We start from the raw sequence: 20,918 nt of genomic DNA on the forward strand, positions 1-20,918 counted from the left end.
TCACAGCTCTGATCCATGCAGAGTTTATAATAACATTTTACTCAGCTGGCTGCCACAGGGCAGCCACTGCTGCTCTTGGAGATTGTTTCCAGACTGCGATGTCTCAGCTGTGTGCGAAGTTACTCTCTCCTTGATCAAGGCTTTCTTTGAAGATTAGGGTCTTGCACAGATATGGAAATGGTTTAGAAAAGGCATGAACAGAAAAAGGAAATGCTACGCTTTTGGTGATTGGGCTGGAGCAGCAGATGAAGTTTTGCTGAGAGAAGCTGCAGAACAGCCATCATGAGCATTGTGTGAACTCCAAAGGGCTTCTTGGTCTGGAAGCATTTCTGGCCCCGAACTGCTGCCGGAAGGGTGGGTTTCTCCACGACATGCCCTTCTCTGCACTGTGTCTGCCACTGCTGCAGCCTAAACACAAACCCCTTTGCTTGCAGTCATGGGGACTGTGTTATTACCTGTGTTTTCAGCCTATACAAGGGATTAAAACAGCAAGGGACTGCTCCCACGCCACGAAGAGCAAGCTCTGGCTGGCCACCCAGTTTGGTGTGCATACATTCCCCTAACCTTTAAGCATATTCACTTATTAACGGAGAACAAAATATTTCAAAGAAGAAGGTGGAATCCTAAGAGTCTTCCCTTCTTCACCATGAAAATTTAATCACAAGCATTTTCACTTATTCTCCTTGCTGAAAATACACCAAAAAACCTCTCGGCTTGATAAGGGTAAGAAACTCTGGGCAGCCAGGGGGATAAGGTGAGGTTATACAGTGAAGACATTCAATGCAATTTCAAGCTCTGAGCTCAGCTTGACAAGATGGGATTTTCGGGTGGTTCTTTGCATTGTGATCACTGTGGGTTACACAGCAGTGGAAAGTCAACAGCAGCATCAGTGGTGCCTTGACAAATCTGCCCTGCTTTTTGCTTGCAAGTTCTGAATAAGGGACGGTTCATTATGCAAAAGTTCTTGTGTGGCAGCGATGATCTTGTAAATCCCGTTCTTCACTTTGATGTGGCTTTAAACTACAGTCGTGACACTTTGCTAGATTAAGACTAAGGAGTCCTCCCCTGCTTTCAGTCATAGTGTTGGCATTTTGATTTCAGACTGGCTGCTGATGTCAACAAAAGTTAAATTGTTCCATTTTACTCTGTTGAATGTTTTCTGTTTAAGCAGAAAACACGTACACATGGATATGTGCATACTTACACGCATAAATGCATCCATACACATGCATGTCCAGAAATAACTGCTAGTCCTGAAGATGTTTTGTAACGTTGCAGCAGATAAGGCTGTCAAATGTCATTACAGAGCAATAAAGAGTGATAAATACAAGAACCCTGCTGAAATATCATCTAGCAGGTAAGATGATGTCTTCCTTAAAGTTTCAGCAAAGTGGCATCTGCAGACACACACACATTGCCTAGGGGCCAGGGAGCAGGACAAACTTACGCGCTCACATGTTCCCACCAGTGTAACCTCATTGGCATTTCCCTGGTGCCATTTTTTCTCATACCCAAACTGTAAGTAGTAAGAACGACTGCAACTTATTAGCCACAAGGGAGTGGGGCTCTTTTTTTCAACACGGAGGTATTCCTTGATCAGGTTGCTCTCTAAACATCAGCGTTCCATCCTAAGTAGTTGATTACAACTTTTTGTTAGGTAAGGCCAGGCTTGTCAGAAGATGCAGCCTTTGTCCATCCCAGCATGTATTATCCATTTCAGGAGCAGCGCATGGCGCGTGCAGTGCAAGGCCCTGCTGATCACAGCAGCCTACTCGTGATGCCTTCACTTTCTTGGTAGTCAGTGGGAGCATCCATAGGCATCTTATCTGGGAAGAGATTCAGGGAATGTTGAATGAACCTGGTTAGTTTCTGACCGTGTGTAATTACTGCAGAAGCATTCATTGCCGGAGCTGCTGGTCTGAGTAACTGAGGGGGAGCAAACTCTCAAACGATGATAAAGGCATGTTCTCTGGAAGCAATAAAAGAAACAGAATTTGATACTTGTGGAAATACCTGGAGGGTCTGTGATCTCCTAATGTGAAAGGCAATGGATGGAGGAAAGAAGGAGTAGTGAATATTTACAGTCTTTGTTCTCAGAGCCTTTGGACAAGATCCTCTGATGACTTAACATGTGGAGCAGCCTTCACTGAGGACGTGGTCCACACTGTGTGTTTATTGCTTGATACTAGGAAAGGAACATTTCTCCAGCTTTTTTATTTTTTATTTTTTTTTACGAATAGCTCAGAGGAAAAAAAGAGGAATATCTTCTCTCTCCTTCCCTTCTGTTACCAAGAAATTCTCTCCTCCTGAAATGCCTTCTGTGCTCCCCGCAGATCAGTTGGCTGATCCCCTGCAGTGAAGTGCTACCCACAGCTTCACAGGTAGCTGGCAAATTTCTGGCTCAGAAAGGAGAATCACAGGTTCTGCCCTGAACTGCCAAGCAGGGCAGGACTGGAAAGCCCAGGCACCAGTCCCACTTGAGCTCAAAAAGGAGCAGGTCAGGCTCTGATGCTGGCAGCTGCCTTTGGCATGTGAGAGTTTATGAAGGCTTATGGCGGGAGAAACCCAGAATCATTGCCACAGCTCAAACCAAAAGTATTCAGGACACCTGCACAGAGACAGCGGGTAAACAACCGCTTGAAGCACTCGTGCTCCCAGGTAGGGAAGGCATGAAATAACTGCAGGCCTCTGGCAATCCTTGTGACCTTAGTGAGCTTAAAGGGTGACAAATACGTCTTTGCTTTGGCTTCCCACTTACCTTCACGACAGTTACCATGCCTTCGTTGGTGACAGGGTCTGTCCGGATGGTGAAGTGGCCAGAGGGGTCCCCGCTGATGATGCGGTAGATGGCATTCCAGTTGGGGGAGTGAGGCTGGTCCCGGTCCATCACCGTCAAATTTGCAACCACAACCTCCACTCTGTTCTCAGGAACTTCCCCTGAATACTGCAAATAAAAAGATAGGAGCGGTCACGGTGGGACCCTTCTGTCGGTCCTCGTGGCTACATCCCCTTAACCAGCACACCAACAAGGACGTCAGTCCCATGAAAAGGACCACAGTGAGCAACGTGTCCCTTTCTCACCTCTGCTTTGCATATTCTTTTTCTTTGAATATTTTCCCAAACCTTTTTAAGTCTAGCCTCACGTTTTAGCCCAAAGGAGAACAAGCCCGCTATCACCCAGCCACTGCCCACATTTTAGCAAATGCTTGAAGCAAACAAACCAAAAACGTTCCTGACACTCTCATTCACTTACAGCAATTGGAGAGTTAATTCTCATTAGAGGGTAAAATGGCAGACTAGAATGTGCTGTTTCTATGATGACTATGTCCCTTTAAAACATGGTATTTTGCCTCACTCAGATTCCCGTCATGGCATTTGCTTCTTCAGCGATTTTATTTCATTTTCTTTCTTTCTTGCACTTGATTTGATTTTTGTTTCATTATTTAAAGTGTTTCTTGTGATTTTGCCACAGCCTTTCCTGGTGCTTAATTCTCTCATTTAGCACTGATTTTCATGGAGCATGTCCAGCTCAGGCATATCCTGATGCATTAGCTGCATTCTTTTCTGCTTTCCAGTCCTTGATTTATCATATGGCTGATCAGGGATCCTGCTCTGCAGATACTTCCAGTGTTTGGGGCTCAGAAGCTGCCAGTAAGACACATTCCCAAATTTTCAAATGTGCTCATCCCTCAACATTGCCTATTATCAGCACTTGCAAATCAACACTCTGATTGACATATGGCAAATTAAACACTGGGGAAACGATGGGAGCGGCTGGCTCTAAGTCTGCAACTGAAAGCCTGGCCCCAAACTGCAGGAGCAGAGCATTTTGAAAATTTGGCCTTTGGTGTGCACAAATGCCAGGTTATGTAAATGATAATAAATCATTCCTTTGTTAGCACAAGAGTCCCTTTCCAGTACTAACCCATACCCATCCTTTGGAGTCCTTCAGCTTGTGTGCTTATATTTAGTATACATTATTGCACTTCTGCCAGGAAAAATATTCAATCTGCCCTATGTTAATGTAGATTTAAATTTGCCCTTTAGTGGTATCTTGAATGGCATTTTGCCCTCTTTTCTGGTATGCACCTGTCCTAAACAAGTTTTTGTTAGCGAATGCAGATGGCATCTCTTTCCAGCCATGCTGAGTGGTGGGGAAGAACAGTGGGAAGCTGCGAGATAATTCTAGTTCCAGCACATGCTACAGTTCTTCTTGTCTCTTTATTTCCCATGATTTCACTGGTTCTTTACCCATTCTCTTCACCAATTTGGAATCTCTGTGGCACACAGCTTAAGCAGGGGAAAATTTATATGGAAATTTATCAAAAGCCTTTTGAAAAATCCATTAGATTATGTCAGAGGTACACTCCTATTACCATTTTTTTTCTGAATCCTGCTCAACAGAACTCAAGGAGACTAGTTAAGTAGGATTGTCTCTTACTAAATCCACACTAGTTATTGCCTATTACACGAAGTTTATGTTGTATAGCATGCCAGCAATGACAAGTTGATGAGCCTCCACTCTCTTCTAGGAGATGGTGGCACTGCTAACATCAAGGTATCATATTGGTTGTAATTTCAAAGGATTTTAGCACTCTATGCATCTATCTCAAATCTCTGACCTTGGCCCACAGTTCTTTGTCCACCACTGCTAGGCTTACGTCTTGCAGAACCAAACAGGATTAATTCGTTAAGAGCAAGCTAAAAGCTCTACCTAAGACGTTTAAGAGGACCAGACTTGCAGGCTGCTGAACACCTGTAGTAGATCATAATCCAGGTGTTGCCAATGAGTTTGGGTCACCTGGAAAAATACCACACATTTGCCACCAGACTTTAGAGCAGCTTTTTGTAAAAGCCATCACAACACCTGTTTTTGGCCTGTAGCAATATAGTAAAGACATATTTTAAATGTAGGAGGTACAAAACCAAAATTATAAGTCCACAAGGACATCTCAATATAAAGCCTAGAGGAAGATCATAGCCCTCTATAAAGCTTTTCTATTAGTGTAAAGATCAAAATGCTCTGCATATACTGAGGAATCCAGGAGCTGATCCAGTTGTAATGCCTACTAGGCATTAGTTCTTTTAGTTCTATTCAGCACTAAGGGTAAATATTGTCTATTATGCTCATAAAGCTAAATATTTTTCTGATGACAACAATACCTACTCAAGAATCAAAAGACCCATCCAAAGCTATGCACGTCAAAAAGCAAATCTTGGAGAGATGCACCACAAACAAGAGAACAACTTTTTATCATCTTTGGATCAGCAGCTACTGGGAATCCAAAATGTAGCCCATCTTTCCTCCTGCTAACACTCCCCCACTATCATTAGTGTAAGTAAATGCTGTAACATGCATTGTCCACAATTGTCTTTACCGTTAATAAAATTAAGTAATGACATTAAATTACATTTGCTAAAGGAAGGATGGCAGCTCAGAGCTACCCACACTTCTTTAATATCATTCCCTCCCTACCTTGGAGTAATTTAGGATAATGAACAATGCCATTTTTCACTGTGCTGCTTTACAGCATTCCCTCTGCTGTAAGTTTTCTTTCATAAGATTACAATTGATTTTAAATAAAGAGAAGCATATCTATTCAAACAAGGTAAAACAATGGGCAACGCAGGAGCTGCTGGAGTAAACACAAGATTGATAAAACACCACTTGACCTATACTTGTAGCATTTACTCGTATTCCCCTGTAATTCATTTGGCTTCACTTTCACTTGTTGCATTTGAAGTCCTTAATTTCCAGAGTGCTTTTTTAAAGACCATTCGCAAGGATTTCTATGGCTGATTGTTACACACTCTGTTTCCCTTCTGAGATAAGAATTTGTTCTGAACTTGTATGCTTTTAAACTCTTAAATTCTGTAGTGTCTTTTTTGTCCCTTTTACCATAAAAGCATGTGCTGGCAAAAGTCTTTCTCTCATTCCTCTAGAGCTGACCTGTCTGAACTCGTGTCTTGCTGAAAAGGTAATAATTCATTCTGATATTCTGGTTGCATCAGATTCTACTAAAATTGTTTAATTCCTGAGTTTGTCTTTTGTCTCACTCAGTGTTTGACAGCATATAAACACGCAGACCAGTATCACTCAGGAAGAGACAGGGATTGATGTGGGGGGACAAATGATGAATTCACACAGTGACTTGACTTTGTGCTATAAATCTGGAGCCTGGGCTGTGAAGCCATGCACAGCAGAGTAAAACCAATTAGCTCACTGCAGCCACTCCTAGGAAAGGTGTTGAATTGAGATAGACGAATACAGAGACAATTTTTCAGGCTTTCTTCTAAAGGAAATTCCTTTTTTTCCAATGTTCATACCTTTTCCTAGCTGTTTTTGACAAAAAGCTGTGAAAGCAATGACTTGTCCATATAAGCAGCTGCAAGAAAGATTTTTTTTTGTTGCGTTTGCTAATGACGACACAAAATTTGTTATAGGCAGAAGCAGGTTATGAAATCTGGATTGCATAGAAGCATAGAGTGTTTTGTCACTTATAGCTATGGATTCACTTAGAAGAATAAGGGCATCTTCATTCTCATATAAGATTATGAGTCCTTCCCTGGACAGCTATAATTACCACAAAGTGTTACTTCTTCTTTCTGGGCCCCCTAGGTAGAGAGAAGCCCATAGGAGAGGGCACAAGCACACGTGGGCATGTGGCACTGGGTGTCCATCTCTCACTGCCTTCTGCTGCTGGGCCACCCCATAACACAGCAAGCCCTTGGGACCTGAGAGACCTTTGCAAGGTGCAGCTGGGGAACCCAACGCCCAGAGCTGCATGCCAGGCTGCATTTGCCTACGTAAACTGTGACATCCTCCCATTGAAGTGTTGGTGTGTGAGCCAAATGTTTACCTTTTCCACATGATATTTAACAAAGACGCTTGAATAGCATGCAAATTAATAAGCCACTGCAGTCTGGTTGCAGCAATCTGTGTAAAATGGAAAAAAAGGCGAAAATCTCCTAATAAATCATTAATTGTGATGTGCCTGCCCAGCTGCAGCATGGAAACAAGCAAATGCCAACCTAATTGATTGCTTCTTATTCCATCTTTATAGGCCTGCATTTTTTATTGTGGGGGTTGAATAAGCCCAGAGGTGTAAAAAACCTCTAGATTGTACTCTGTGTATCTGCCAACTTGATATTTAGATCAATAATCCTCTTTTTTTTTCCCCCTACTCCTACTACTGGTAATTTAGCTTTTCTTCCTAGATGCCTAATTGCTGTTTTCTTAAGCCTTTCTATCAATTCTCTGACCTTTAATTTCCAATATTGTTTGCTGTATGGATGACTGTACTAGGTCTGCAAGTTATCCTGCCCAATCTACGCTGCACAGTCGCATTGGGCTATCAGTTTCTGTGACAGCAATACACCGAACTCCAGGTTCTTCCTCCACCTTGGCCATGGTGCAAAAGAGGCAACAAATGCACTTGAAACTCCGTATTCTGAAAAAATGATCTGATACATAAAGTCAACCACACTTCGCATGCAAATTGATTTTGAAATGTGAATTTCTTAATCACATTTCATTAAAGAACTACTCTTGTGTGCTCCTGAATGACGATTGTCTTCTAAGTGCCGAAGTCTGCATGGTTTTCTGAAGCAGCTCAGTGTCCGGCTCTGCATTTTGGAGGCAGCAAGCCCCTGTGTTTGCTGTTGATTTTTTCAGGTTCATGCCCACAGCAGACCCTGCACCGCAACATCCCTGGTTCAACTCCATGCTCATTTGGGTCTACTCCACAGTCAATCCCCGCACACATATATAACTTCAGACTAGTTAAATGCCATGTGGCAAATGTTTCCCCAAACGTTATCTATAAAGCCCAACGCACTCCTGCCAGCTCACAGTTTTTCTCCACTGGTATGAGGCCCAGCAGTCACAGAGCTCAATCAGAAATGAACTGCTGAGGCTGTAGGCACTGGTTTGTTGTGGTCTGGCCGGAGTCAGCCTCATGCAGCCGAGGGCATGACAACCATCTCACCAACTTTTGGAAGTTCTGCCTTCATCTTCAGCAGCTCATGCCACTAAAATTCCCCCCATGCCTGCAAAGGAGCTCTCCAACCTGGGGGCAAGGCTCTACACATGGTGTGGTGGGGCCAGGCTTGCTTACCGAAAGGTTCTACAAGAACACTTGATAACAGATCTTAAAAAAGAAGAACAAAAGGAGTTAGAAACACGAAAGCGAGCCCTAAACTTTCACACTTCTAATATGATCCTATGATGGGGTGCAGACAGCATCCACTTGGTGTCTGTAGCTGGCAACAACCACTAGCTTTGGGCTTTTTCTTTACAGGTGTAATTTTTTCAAAATCATGAGTAATGACTAGTTTTGAATTAAATTAAAAGATTTACTCTTTGAATATGAAGACAATGCAGTAACAGAGGAGAAGAAAGTAATATCCTTTCTTTCAGAAGCAGCAGATGAAAACCCTCTCATTTCAGCATCTCTGGCATGAGGAAGGAACGTGCAGGTCTAGCTTTCACCTTGGTTCAAAGACTCTTCGAGTACATGCCAGCAGTTCAGAGACAAGAGCACGCAATAGTAAAAGGATATTAAAAAAAAAAAAAGTTTGCATGTCTGACAATGAGCACTAATTTTCTTCATTATCAGATGTTACATTCCTGTGACAGTCTGAAAAGATGCCAGAGAAATGATGACACAAGACACTACTCTGCTGTAAGATAGCCATTTCCAGATACATATATCTTATGGAATGAGGCTCGAAGTTTGCATAGAAATTTAGATATTTTATAAAAATGCATTACAACACAAAGGAGCTTTTTACAACATTCTTATGAAAGGTTTAAAAAGAGATTAAAATTAAGTCCTTGGAAAGGCATATAGCCTTGTCAAGGAAAAAAAAAAAAGTACATTAACCCCGTGTAGGAAAGTTGTACTTTATCTGTATTTCAAAGGCTATAAAGAACCACTTTAATCAAACTACTTGACTTTTGGGACTTGCATGTCTCACTGAAACTCATGAAATCTGGCATAGTGTGGTTTCCAGAACACAAAAGCCTTTAATCTGTAACCAAGCACTCTTGTACATTCAAATCCTGATACTATCTCCTTGTTAGGAAGAAAAATTGTGAATTTATCCAAAATGGGATCTCAACTCATCTAAATGATGTAGCCTTTGCAACAGTGACCTTTAACAATGGTTATACTCAACCATAAAAGATTTTATCATCTCAGGAGCCAATGGAAACAGTATATGTTAAAATTCTGATCTGATAGCACAGCCTTTTATTTTCAAGTTTTAGACAAGAATCCTTTGAACATTTAATTTGCTTTCTTGCCTAACATACCTTTGTTTCTTGCCTACAGCATGAACAGTAAGAAAAGGTAGCTGATACCTTTCTGGAGACTATTTGATTGTCAGGCGTAATTAGCAATGCTATCTTTTAAAAAAAGGCATAGATTTTAAAACAGCTGGAACTGCCTACAAAAGGTGCATTCTTAAAGAAATGTGTACATTTAAATAATAAAACAGTTTTGCACAGATACATCAGTGCTTTACAACAGCCGACAGCCCTATGCTTCCCTTTAGCAGCAGCACTGCAGGCTACGTGAGTTGCCTGTGTCTCACGGGCATAAAACTGGTGCTGGAGTATCTGGGCTGGGTCGGGATCCTGAGAACATCATGAATTCATGTGCCACTTGACAAGTCCATTTGGTCAGCCCAGATCAGTCTTTTGGCCTCCCCCATTGTGTTGTGTCGTAGCTCTATGATATCTGCTGAGCTATGGAAAAGCTTCAAGAGAGGAGGGCTGGCAGTGAACCCTGTGTGTGGTGGGCACCCCATGGGGGATGAGCTGGATAACCAGCGCTGCTCTTCCCCAGGCTCTGCAATGTGTTGGCTTCAACGGAGGAACCCGAACATACTTCATATGTGTGAGAAGAGACTTGCAGCCATACAGGAGTAGCCAGCGTGCTCAATTCCCCGTGCTCGCAGTTAGGCACGTAACTATGAACACTTCTGAAGTGACCTGATGGTCATATGTGTCCCAATTTCCTGCCTAAGTTCTTTAAAATAAAAAATTTCCTTAAAAGCAGGTGAAATTATTTAATCTGTTGGAATGTCAGGTCTCAAATGTCTTTCTCTTTCTTCAAAGCCCAAAGCAGAAAATAACTGCACTGTTTTGAACAAAACCTTGAAAATGCATTTTTCCCGATTTACATGTGAACCAGACTGACAAAAATGGCGTGACAGCATTAAGCTTCTAAGTGAGCAAAATGTACTTCACAGGCCTGACCTGTATTTTTTGGTGAAATGTGTATAGAAGAGAATGTTTCAATTCAGGCCCCTGTAATGAAGTTTCATAAAGAAGGGCCTTAAGCTGATAAATCTGGTTTAGGATTTTCTTATTAACTGCCCACTTCATAATAAAATAATGAGTTTTTAATTTAATTTTTTAAATTTATTTTTTTCAAATTTTAGGGCATATAAAAGCTGCTCTTGTGCCTTTGGGATCTGAAAATGGATATTTGGGAGAGAGAGAATTTTAAGAGTACTGAAACTGAATTTTTTATGCACACCATAATCCTGGTATTGAGATTTTTAACAAGTTTCCTGCGTAGCACAGCTCAGTCAGACTGCCTGATGACTTCACCTCAAACCTTCTCTGTGTTACAATTGAAATCTCTGTTGTTTCCAGATTAGTCTCAGAATTAGCATACCAAGGAATTTTTTTTTTTTTTTAACTTTTTAATGACTAGCGTTGAACTCCACAATCAGGTGCTGCAAAACCCACAAGGGCTGGTCATAAACAAGGTTCCTGATCAGACACAGCATCCCTGTAGGAGAAAGGCACGGAAGAATGGGTTTTATTTTAAAAGTGCTACTACTGTGGTTTAAAGTCGTGACTTACTGAGCTGATGCCACGGATGGTCTTTATATTGTTACTGCTGAGTGAAATGTAAAGGCACTACCTATCAGTGGGGCTGAGACCTTCTGCTCGCAGGGAGATTTGTGGGTCCCCCATCTGCTTCCCTGTGCTGTGCTTTCTAGGGGAAGGTGACCAGGAGTGGAGGATGCGCTATGCTCTGGTCAGCCCCGTGGTCTGGAAGGCAGGAGGTCGGAGCACACCCCGAAATGCACCATCTCTGCGCTGCAGGGGTTGCTGAAGGGTCCCTGCAGTTTGCAGACAAAAGCTGACAGTTGCAGCAGCAGCACAGCCCCAGAGTCGCTAAAATCAGGCAGAAACAACAGAAAAACGCATGCCCGCCTGCTTAAAGTAATTCAGAGCACAGAATGAAGACTAAATTAAATGCTGTGTAATTCATCAGACTTGCCATGAGAAAGACTTCTCACTGGAAAAGAGAGGAGAGCTGTTCAGTACAGGGAAGTCGAAGCCTGTATAACAGAGAAAAGGAGCGCAGTGAGAAACGGGAGGATGGTGGGTCCTTGTAAATTTAGGAAGGAAAACATTATTTCTTCTCTGTTATTTTTTTGGCAATTAAAATGTTCCTGCACAAAGCAGGAACAGTTTGAAAAACTCCATGATGCTCAAAAAACTGCATGAAATCTTTCAAACTTCCTCTGTTTTTAATTCTCGCTTCAGTCTGTGTTCTGACCCTTTCTTCTACGGCTGGAAAGTGTTAAGGCATCCTGGACAGTTAGAAATATTTGATAAGAGAAAACTCACAGCACTGTCAAATCCTTTGCTAAATCTCCTTTTTTTTTTTTTAGTATGTCACTAAAGATTTCATAACCAAAACGTGCTTAATGAAATTCCAGATACATATCCTCTTAAAATGACACCCCTTGGAAGCAACTGTTTTTAAGGCAACAGAGTATTGAGGAATTAAAAACCTGCCGACCCAAAAAAGTTAGCCAGCTCCAGAAGGGGATTTATTTCAGCTCCTTGCAATGACGGAGTTACAAAATGCGTTTAAATTTCTCAGACCTGCATCAGTGCCTGCGACGGTGTGTACTTTTAAGATATGAAATAATCCACTTCCAACAGGTATTTGCCTGGGACACCTGGCAGACACAGAGGTGTACCTGGCAGGGCTGCCTGGATGTCCTGTCCGACCAGGACCCCTGGGTGCTGGCTGGCTGCACTCAGGCAACCGAATTGTGCCCTCTGATTTCAGGGCTGGGCTCGGGAGGAGAATTAGGATTTGGGTATTCATCCCAAGGCAGAAAGAGGTACAGAGTCTATGAAAGATCCTTCCGATCTGAGAGAGACATTACAGATAGATTTTAGGGAAAAAAATTGCTGGTACGGGTAGATATAGGAGCATTAATGTCTGATTTTCTCCTTGAAGTTTTAGCTTGACTGATGCACAGGAATGGTCTCTAATCAATGTGTACGTACCAGGCAGCGGAGAACACAGGGATTTCCAGCACGGCACAGAGCAGGAAGGGTAGGTGATTTTCTGCAGAGATGTTGCTTGACCCTGCGGATTGTGTCATGCCCATAATTCCTGGTACAGAAGGCATGGGTTGGGGGTGCGGTCTACACCTTCCCGCTCCAGACCCCATACACATTAAACAGGGAGGGAGAAGGAGGAGAGAAGTCACTGCTGAATGAGACACCCCACCAGGAGATACAGCTCTGCCAGGTGCGGCAAATGAAGGGGCTCATGACAGATGGGTGACGGCAAGGGAGAGCTGATGTGTGGTGTCATACCGCATGGTTGGGGGTGCTCTTGCCAGTGAACAGCTCTTGCTTGTGTTTTGACAATATTAACCTGACCGTACGAAGCAGCAAAACAGCAGGCAGGAGGCTTAAACGTCCAAACAAATTATTACGTATTACCACGCTGCTGCTGATGGATATGCATGCGCTGCTCATCCCATTAACAACAGCTTCCTACAAGCACCACAAGGAAAGGAGAGCGCAGAGCCATATATTACAGGTGGGAATATATTTACGAGGTATGCAGGCACAGAGGCTGTGCCGTAATTTCTGGATTTTGACCACTTACGTGCTGGGGAGCAAAAAACGAGCAGCACCGTGGGCTCTGCCCCCTGGGTGCTGCTGTAGCTGTAATTGGCTGAGATTGTGCTCTCTTGTACAGAGAGCGGAGGTGGCATTATTCTTGATTTTACACCAAGCAGTACATGTGTCCAATTTGAGAGAGACCAATAGAGCGTTTTTTTTTTTTAATGTTCCTTTTTTTTTTTTTTTGACAGAAAATTGAAATCTGTAATGAAACTATCGTCCCCATTTTTTAACTCACTGGTCGTTGGCAATTTAAACTCCAAGGTCTGAAAAATTCATTACTACTAACTTCCATCAAGGGTGTTCCTGAAACCAAAATTACTTAATCAACTCAATTTAGCTTCTTGTGTAGACCTAATTCAGAAAAACTTTATCTTCTTGAATTGTTATTGCAATTAATTTCCCCCCCCTTCTTTTTCTGCAGCAGACGACATTTCAGTAATTAGATATTTTATAAAAATGAGTTATTCATTCAGGGTAGCTTCACTTTTATATTTGATTAATCATATTACCACTGAGGTCTGGGGCTTGTCTCCAAGGAAAGTTTAATGACCTCATTTTAATCCTTCTTTTAACCACCAGGCAGGTATCAATGAAGAGAAATAAAATTATATTCTTTTTTTTTCCTTTTTCTTTCTTTCCGTCTTTTTTTTTTCAATCTTAAGATTACATTGGATGTTTTTTCTGTGTGACTGACCCATTTACAAGGAAGAATCTATCTGATTTCAGTTAGATTCAGGACAGAATCAGGCTAAACAGAGCCTTGAACTATGCCTTAAGAACTAATGCTCAGTGTAATGGAGAAGAACCAGAACTGTTGCACCAAATGGCAGTTGGTTTAAAGTATTGTAGATGATTAATCTGGTGATAATTTGAAAATGAATGTACTGAAAGGAAATAAACAAAACAAAAGCCACTGTAAATTTAGGTTTTGATTAATGGAGTCTATTAGTTAGAGACTTCTATCAAGGAGACCACATTCTTTTAATAAATGCATATATACCCCCACAATGTAATGGAATAATTCACATAACCACAATTTATTTGGGAGCAGGGACTTGGATTTCATTGATGACTGTTCACATCATATCAGTATCTATCTATGCTTTGAATCTAGCTACATGTATATTTATCTCTGTGTATCTGTATACATACATCTTTGTACCTATCTATCCATCCTGTAGACTACCCTAAGTAGTCTTAAAGTTATTTCAATCCCTTCTGTCATATGCTACGCTGATGAAATCACAGAAGAGGCTGATGTTCTTTTCCTTAAGACACGGGGAATTACTGTTTTCTCATAAAGTGAGAAATGACTTTCATTATAGATGAAAGGTGATAAAATAAAGAGCAGAAGTTGAGTATCCACAACAGAGTATGCATCATGGTTTGTCTTCCAGAGCAAGGCACTGAAAGGGTCTCCAGGCACCTCAAGAGGGTAGAGGGCACCAGCAGCCCTCTGCCCTCGGCTCCTACCACCCCTGGACCCACCCAAGGGTGCTCAGCCCCAGCAGTCACAGCTTGCACCTGTGCAGAAATCTGAGCAAGAAGGAGGGGTGAGGTTTCAGCAGGACAAACTACCAGGTTTCCTGAAACTGTCCCAAGGGATTGTGCCAAGCTGTAAAACCTGCACCCTGAGGCGAGGCTCTCCCTCAGTCCTTATCAGAATGAAAACCGTGTGGCCATCACAGCTCCTGGGCACTGATGGGCAGGCTTTGCAGTTAGGTTGGGACTCACATCCGAAGGCCAGGTGATTCAAAAGGCAGGTCATGCTGTCAGTAATTTCCACCACAGTGTTACTGCTTTCCTAACCAAGGCTAAACTGCCTGTCTGTGGCAGCAAAGCCTCCTGACATTAGCGTGGTGAGTCCTGGGTAAGGCTGAGACAAGAATCATAAAATCATAGAATCAGAAAGGAATAAAGAACAATTTTTGTTTTTCTGTTTGTTACTGCTACCTCTTGACCCAAAATCCTTATTCTAATTCTTTGTTTTATGACAATAAGCAATGGCTTTCATCAGGACCCAAAATGTAATGAGAAGCAGAAAGCCCATTTCAATTTATGAACACCGAATTCTTATTTAGGAGAAGCAAACTGATTTGTAGTTTTTAGACTTCACTGACTATGTATTTAATTGAAATGCACACAGAATTAGGTAGATACTCATGTACTCAAATGCTACTGGGCATATTGGATTCACTTGAATATAATAATTTATTTCAGTTAGAAGATGACAGTTCTATAACAGCCCAAGCTTTACCATGTAGTTCGGCTGAGCTTCATTTTGATTGGAAAATAGCAAGCAAACGGCAGTCACCTGGGATTTTCCATGAAAGCACAATTGATTTTTAACAATAAATCCTGTCTGCAGGACTGTACCGAACTCCTGGGTTTGTTTTTAGCTGTAAAACAACGCGGTCCTGTTAAATTTTCTCACCGTGGTATTAGGTCTTTCCCCTTGCCAGCCATGACCTGTGCTGTTCACCTTGATTTCTGGCTCCTGTGACAACTGCCTCTAAATTATGCCATGGGCATTTTGATGATTTTAAAATACTGTGGCGTGCAGGCTAATCTATATCCAAATGTCACCGAATGGCACAGGTGTAACGACAGGCACTGCGTGAGCCAAAGGGGCAGAGGCACTGGGTCCCTGCCACACCGGCAGCGTTAGTCCTTGTGCTGGGAAATCGGTACGTGGTGCTCAGGATTTAAGCCCTTGATCTTTTCCACATCTGGACACATGCCCAGACCGTGGGAGGTAGTTAACTGCCCAAGTCCACTGATTTTCCCTGCATTGGGTGTGTTAAGACCTCTCTTTAGGATGCTCCTTGGTCCAATTTGGACCATCCTGGTCTGTTCTTCTCTCTGTGGGAACCTACCAAAATCCCGTTCCTACTGGATTCTCCCTTCACAGCATAAGATCAATTTGTAAAACACTAGCATGTATGTAAAAGGGATTTCTCATAATGCTCACATGTACTGAATGCTTCCTGGTACATCTGGCTATAAATGTGCTTAGGAAACCCCAAACCACTAGCAGGCTTACTAGGCTTCCTGTTCTGGTTTCCTGTGGCCATTTAATATTATTTCTCCAAACTAGGGCTATTTACATTTTTGCACTGTAGCAATTTGAAAATCAGTATTTTTTTAACCTGAATGAAAAACTGAGGGGTTTCTCTGGCACTTGCTATTTCTGAAGTCACTGTTAGAGACAGAGCTCAGCAGGATTCAACTCAGGGAGCTAGAGACCAGGTGAAGCATTTTCTCAATTCTTTGCCACTTGAAAAGAAGTCATCATATTTTTACAGCTCAAGTCAGCAATTTCTGCAATATTGGACAGTCTTGTTCTTTCTCTGGTTGATGCATGGCTGTATTTTGTCTTCAGTGTTAACATGAGAACAAATACACATAGAGGAAGGAATGAGATTTTGGCTTGCTTTTGTTTGCTTTTCCAGAATTTTGGTAAGTTTGCAGAGCAGAAGAACTCTTGTTTAAGACACTGAAAATCTCATCTGGACTATTATATACAAATCTGGTCAAAAGAAAGAAATAAGAAATCTGAGCAGAGCCTGGTGCACAGCAGGGTTGCTGAGATAACCACGGGAATGGAAAGCTGTGATGTAAAAAGGGTCTGGAGGAGCTTGGCTTGTTTAGCATCACAAAATGCTGTGCACTAGTGTATCAGGGTGCAGACCGGGGACAAAATGGGAAGGAAACATTGAAACGGGAGAAGGAAGAACTATTTACAGTAAAGGACAATGTTAGTGCACCCACTATGTCCTGAGATCCTGCTTCACTTTCAAATTTCAAAACATTTCCCAGAGTGGGCTCAATAACATTTTCCACAGTGCGCTGAGGAGCCAAAATACCTGCAGAGACAAAGGTCAGAAATTTTTGGCAGTGCACTGCCAATAACAGAAGCCCTTTCAACTTGGGACTCTTCTCTGTCGTTTTGCTCATGAGGCACCGAGCTCATTGCTGACTGATCCCGTCCTGGGTGAGCCAGGTTACCACCTCCAAGATCAGCCTGATCTGACACTAGTAATTAAATAGCTCAGTTAAAAACTGGCAAGGACTGCTTTTCGTGATGCACTCGCAACAAGTGTTTGTTCCTCCACTGATAAGCCAGATCCACTTTGCAAACAGATTAACCTTACCCAGCGACATGGCCCCTTCTGTTAGGAGATGAGCATCTCTCTGAGCATGGAGTTATTCTGTACTGGCTCTTCTGCTTTCATGCCCAGCCTTTGACCAGACTGCCTGCCCAGGCCACAAGACTCAGCACTGCCTGACGGTCCGGTCCTAAACCTTCAGACCTGTTCCTAATGGGAGATGAGCCCGAGAGGTGGCGTGGCAGTGAAGGCAGTCCTAGAGAGAGGATGCTTTAAAATATGCGCCACTGGGTTCAGCCTTGCAAGAGAAGATTCTCAAAGCAGTGCCAAAGGGCAAATTTTAAAGTAGCTTTAAATAAGACCTCCTAAGGCTCAGGAGCTTAAAGAACTTGAATAGCCCAGTTTCTTTTTCCCCCCCTTTTTTTTTTTTTTTTGTTTAAAGGAGAGGTTGATTGCCAGCCAGGTTTTCCCAAGAATCCACAAGCTCAACTAATCATGAGCACTTCAGCCCTGTGAAATAATATTTCCCTTACACGGGCTACTATAAAAACAAGTTCTGCACAGTAGGCAAATTTAAAATAACTTTTAATTAACATTTAAGACACAGAAGTCTGATCATGCAAATTCATCTGCGTCTCCTCTCTGTGCCTGATTGTTCCTGATTGAATACGATAAAAATAGACTTTGTAAGAGTCAAGTGTAGGCATGGATTCCTTTTACTTCTCCTCCCCTCTGATTATACATTTCCTTAGATAAAGTGGAAACCCTTGGATGGCTATTAATGGTATGATGGGTCAGACCGGAAAGGGCATCCTGCTTGAGAGGAGCTAAAGATTTCATTGACATTAAAGGTGTTCCTACCACAAGCCAAAACATGCCTCCCCCTTGCATAAAATCTCACCTGAGTATCCAGCGTTGTTCTGTCTCAGCTGATGTTTAATCTTTGAAACACCAACACTAATTTCACTGTGCCTTCTCTGTATCTGAGGCGAGCATCTGGCCAGAGGCTCAGCCATGGATCTATATTAATGTGGAGAAAACGCAACTCGCCTGCACACAGGAGATAAATATTTGAAGGGAGGCAGAGGAATTTCTACATCGATAAGTGTCAGAGGACATGACCCTGTTATGAGTAGCAGGGACTTTGGGTAGCGGAGGGCATGCTGATACCGGTATCTTTATCGTGTAGCAGTTAGGGAGCAAGTTTCCCAGTGAAACTTGCTACAAGGTCTTTGCAATGCAGACCAGTTAAAATTTTACTATTTTATACCAGCTGATGATCTGGGAGGTGCAAACCCATCAAAAATGCCACAAGAATGAATGAGTGCAGCGAATCACTCCAAAAGGAAAACTTGGTCACGGGAGGTGAAACTTTTGCAAGGCGTTCCACCCAGAGCCTGGGGGCGCAGGCTGGTTGGGCACGCCAAGGAGAATTAATGCCACTGCTCTTTGGCAGAGGGAAGAATTGACTCCCTCCATTTATTTTTGCAAGCAGCAAAGTCACATGAAGAACACAGCACAAAGAGCCGGCTGCTGAAGTCCCTTAGCTAGCCAGAAGAGCATTCCCTGGGTCACTGTCCTGCATTAAATCATTAAAATTGCCCAAAATAGCTGTCTATGATGTTTACAGCACCATAGGATGCTCCACTCTTCTGGCACAGATCTGTTTCCCACTCTGTGGCAGAATCTCATGAGACATTTCCCCCCGTTAGCTGCTCTCTGATGCTTCTCAGCATGGTCAAGTAGCAAGGCAAATTGAGGACGCATTCACCATCACAAAAATCAGAGCTGGAAAGGACTAGGGGAGGTCACCTCATCCTTGCCATTCCCCAGTGCCTCATGCTTTGATGCTGGTAGGCCAGGTCATGATGGCCACAACTGGTCGTGAGTCCACTTATGGGAACTGGGCTTAGTGTTAGCAGCAGACTTCAACTCAGAATTATTTCCTATACAGACTGTGATTTTTTTTTCCATCTTATAACTTCAGAATCCTTTGTGTGAGATGGTGAAGATTCTTCTTCCCCTGGCCTTTCATGTAATGTACTAAAGGATATGAAAAACAGATCAATCTACTTTCATGTAAGCAAACAATCATTTCGGAGTTTTATCTGAGTATCTTTAATTCGTACATTTAAGGACTTTCTGTGTGATTTTATTACTCATTTTTGACTTCTCCTCCAGCACTATATCATGATCACCGCCCAGTTGGTATTTTGGATGGCTGTTAAACAAAACACCTGGGCAGGCCATCCCCTCTCTTGCATGTGCGATGCTGGCATTCATACGCTTGTGTCTGGCCTTCTACCTGGTCCATGTGTGCAGCCTTCTCAGCCATGCCTGACTACCAACGTGATCTGAATTTCTTGACCATCACAGGGGCCGTTTTTTCCCTTTCCTGTCCTGTTGTTAAGTTTTACACAGCAACATTAATTCCTGCTGCTGAACACATGAGCTGTGACACCAGCATGGAGCAGTGTCCTCCCGAGCGACATTCTTATCCAGAAACAATAAAGTCTAAAACCACCCTGGCTGAATGACAGGTAATTTAGGAGCACTATAGGGTTGGCCTTTGTGTGCTTCAGAGCTGAATATAGTTGCTCCAGTTCCTTTCATCTGGCAACTTTCCAAGAGCAAACCATTATTTCAGTTATTCAGCCTATTTTGTTTTTACAACAGCATCTCAACACAGAAGTATTTTAAATAAAAATATACTGTATCTCTCCAAACAGTCTCCAGTTTTAAAAGACACCATGGGTTTTCTTATCCTCCAAGAGCTGTAAATTTTCTGGAAAGAGATTTTTGCCTTTTTTTAGAGGTGTTAAAATGCAGATCAGACTATTTGAGGACAGCAAAGAGACTCAGCTTAGGTTTAAAGAGACTGATTAGCCTGATGCTGTTCTCTGTGCCAGTCAGGGAAAAACTGTATTACACTTTCATACTCACATGAAATTCATCCTGACTATACCTGGGAGTATATCAAAGATATTTGTTTCCATAGAATCAGAAAACATTATTGTAAGGCATACTTGGTTTTCAAATCTTTATCAAGTCCCCCGTGCTACTGTATAAAGCCCTTTGGCCTTTGCAGAACTCTTTCTTTAGTGATTAAAATTAGAGAAATAATGGTACACATCAACCCTGCTTAGAGGAAGAGTAACATTTTCTGATCCATTTAACACAATCCTATGGGTAATTCTCTTGATGCCTTTTATTCCTCCTAGGTCTTACAAACACTGAAACATTAAATACTTAGAATTCACCTGAAAGCAAATTGCCACTATCTTAACCTTCCATCAGATTCAGCTTTGGAAAACATTTTGGAGAGACTTCAAAATACATCCCCTTCAGACGTGGATCACTACCTGAAGGGATACTGCCCTGCAGAAGGCACTACCCGAGACTTCGCTTCCTACCTTTCATTTGGAGCCAAGGATCGGTCAACCTGGGTCATCCAGAACAACCTGTGCTTAAATGATGTGGCCACTAGATGTCATTCCTTTTTCACTCAAATGAAGGTTAAAGAGATATTTACCTGGCAAAATAAGCCCCCCACCCAACATTAGCAAGCACATGTTGTGGTAGGAAGTCCCATTGCCCGGGAGATGCCAAACCGTGTAAGACCAGCCACTACAAAAGTTTACAGGGAAAACAATCCCATACTGGCAGGAGAAAGGACCACATGGCTCAAGATCTGCATCGCATTTTTACGGCTCTCCACAACCATATGTATCATATGTAAGGAGATATGTAATGACAGCTTCACAATACAAAGCTCTCTGTGTTCACCACGACAGATAGGAAGCACATGTGCTGTTGTAAAACCCAAGCTCTACCCACTGGAACAG

General features: G+C 42.5%; 1 protein-coding gene across 3 annotated transcripts in view; it reads right to left on the bottom strand.

Moving 5' to 3' along the window:
• The window catches only part of CDH4 (cadherin 4), a 455,912-nt gene that overhangs the window by 23,344 nt on the left and 411,650 nt on the right, over positions 1–20,918 (bottom strand). For all 3 annotated transcript variants that reach the window (XM_035548142.2, XM_035548145.2, XM_035548146.2), the window contains one exon: positions 2,759–2,944. In XM_035548142.2, the coding sequence (XP_035404035.1) occupies positions 2,759–2,944 (186 nt within the window). The remainder of the gene's footprint in view (positions 1–2,758; positions 2,945–20,918) is intronic.

Source organism: Cygnus atratus, chromosome 16 (genome assembly GCF_013377495.2).
Source record: "Cygnus atratus isolate AKBS03 ecotype Queensland, Australia chromosome 16, CAtr_DNAZoo_HiC_assembly, whole genome shotgun sequence".
Classification (NCBI taxonomy): domain Eukaryota; kingdom Metazoa; phylum Chordata; class Aves; order Anseriformes; family Anatidae; genus Cygnus; species Cygnus atratus.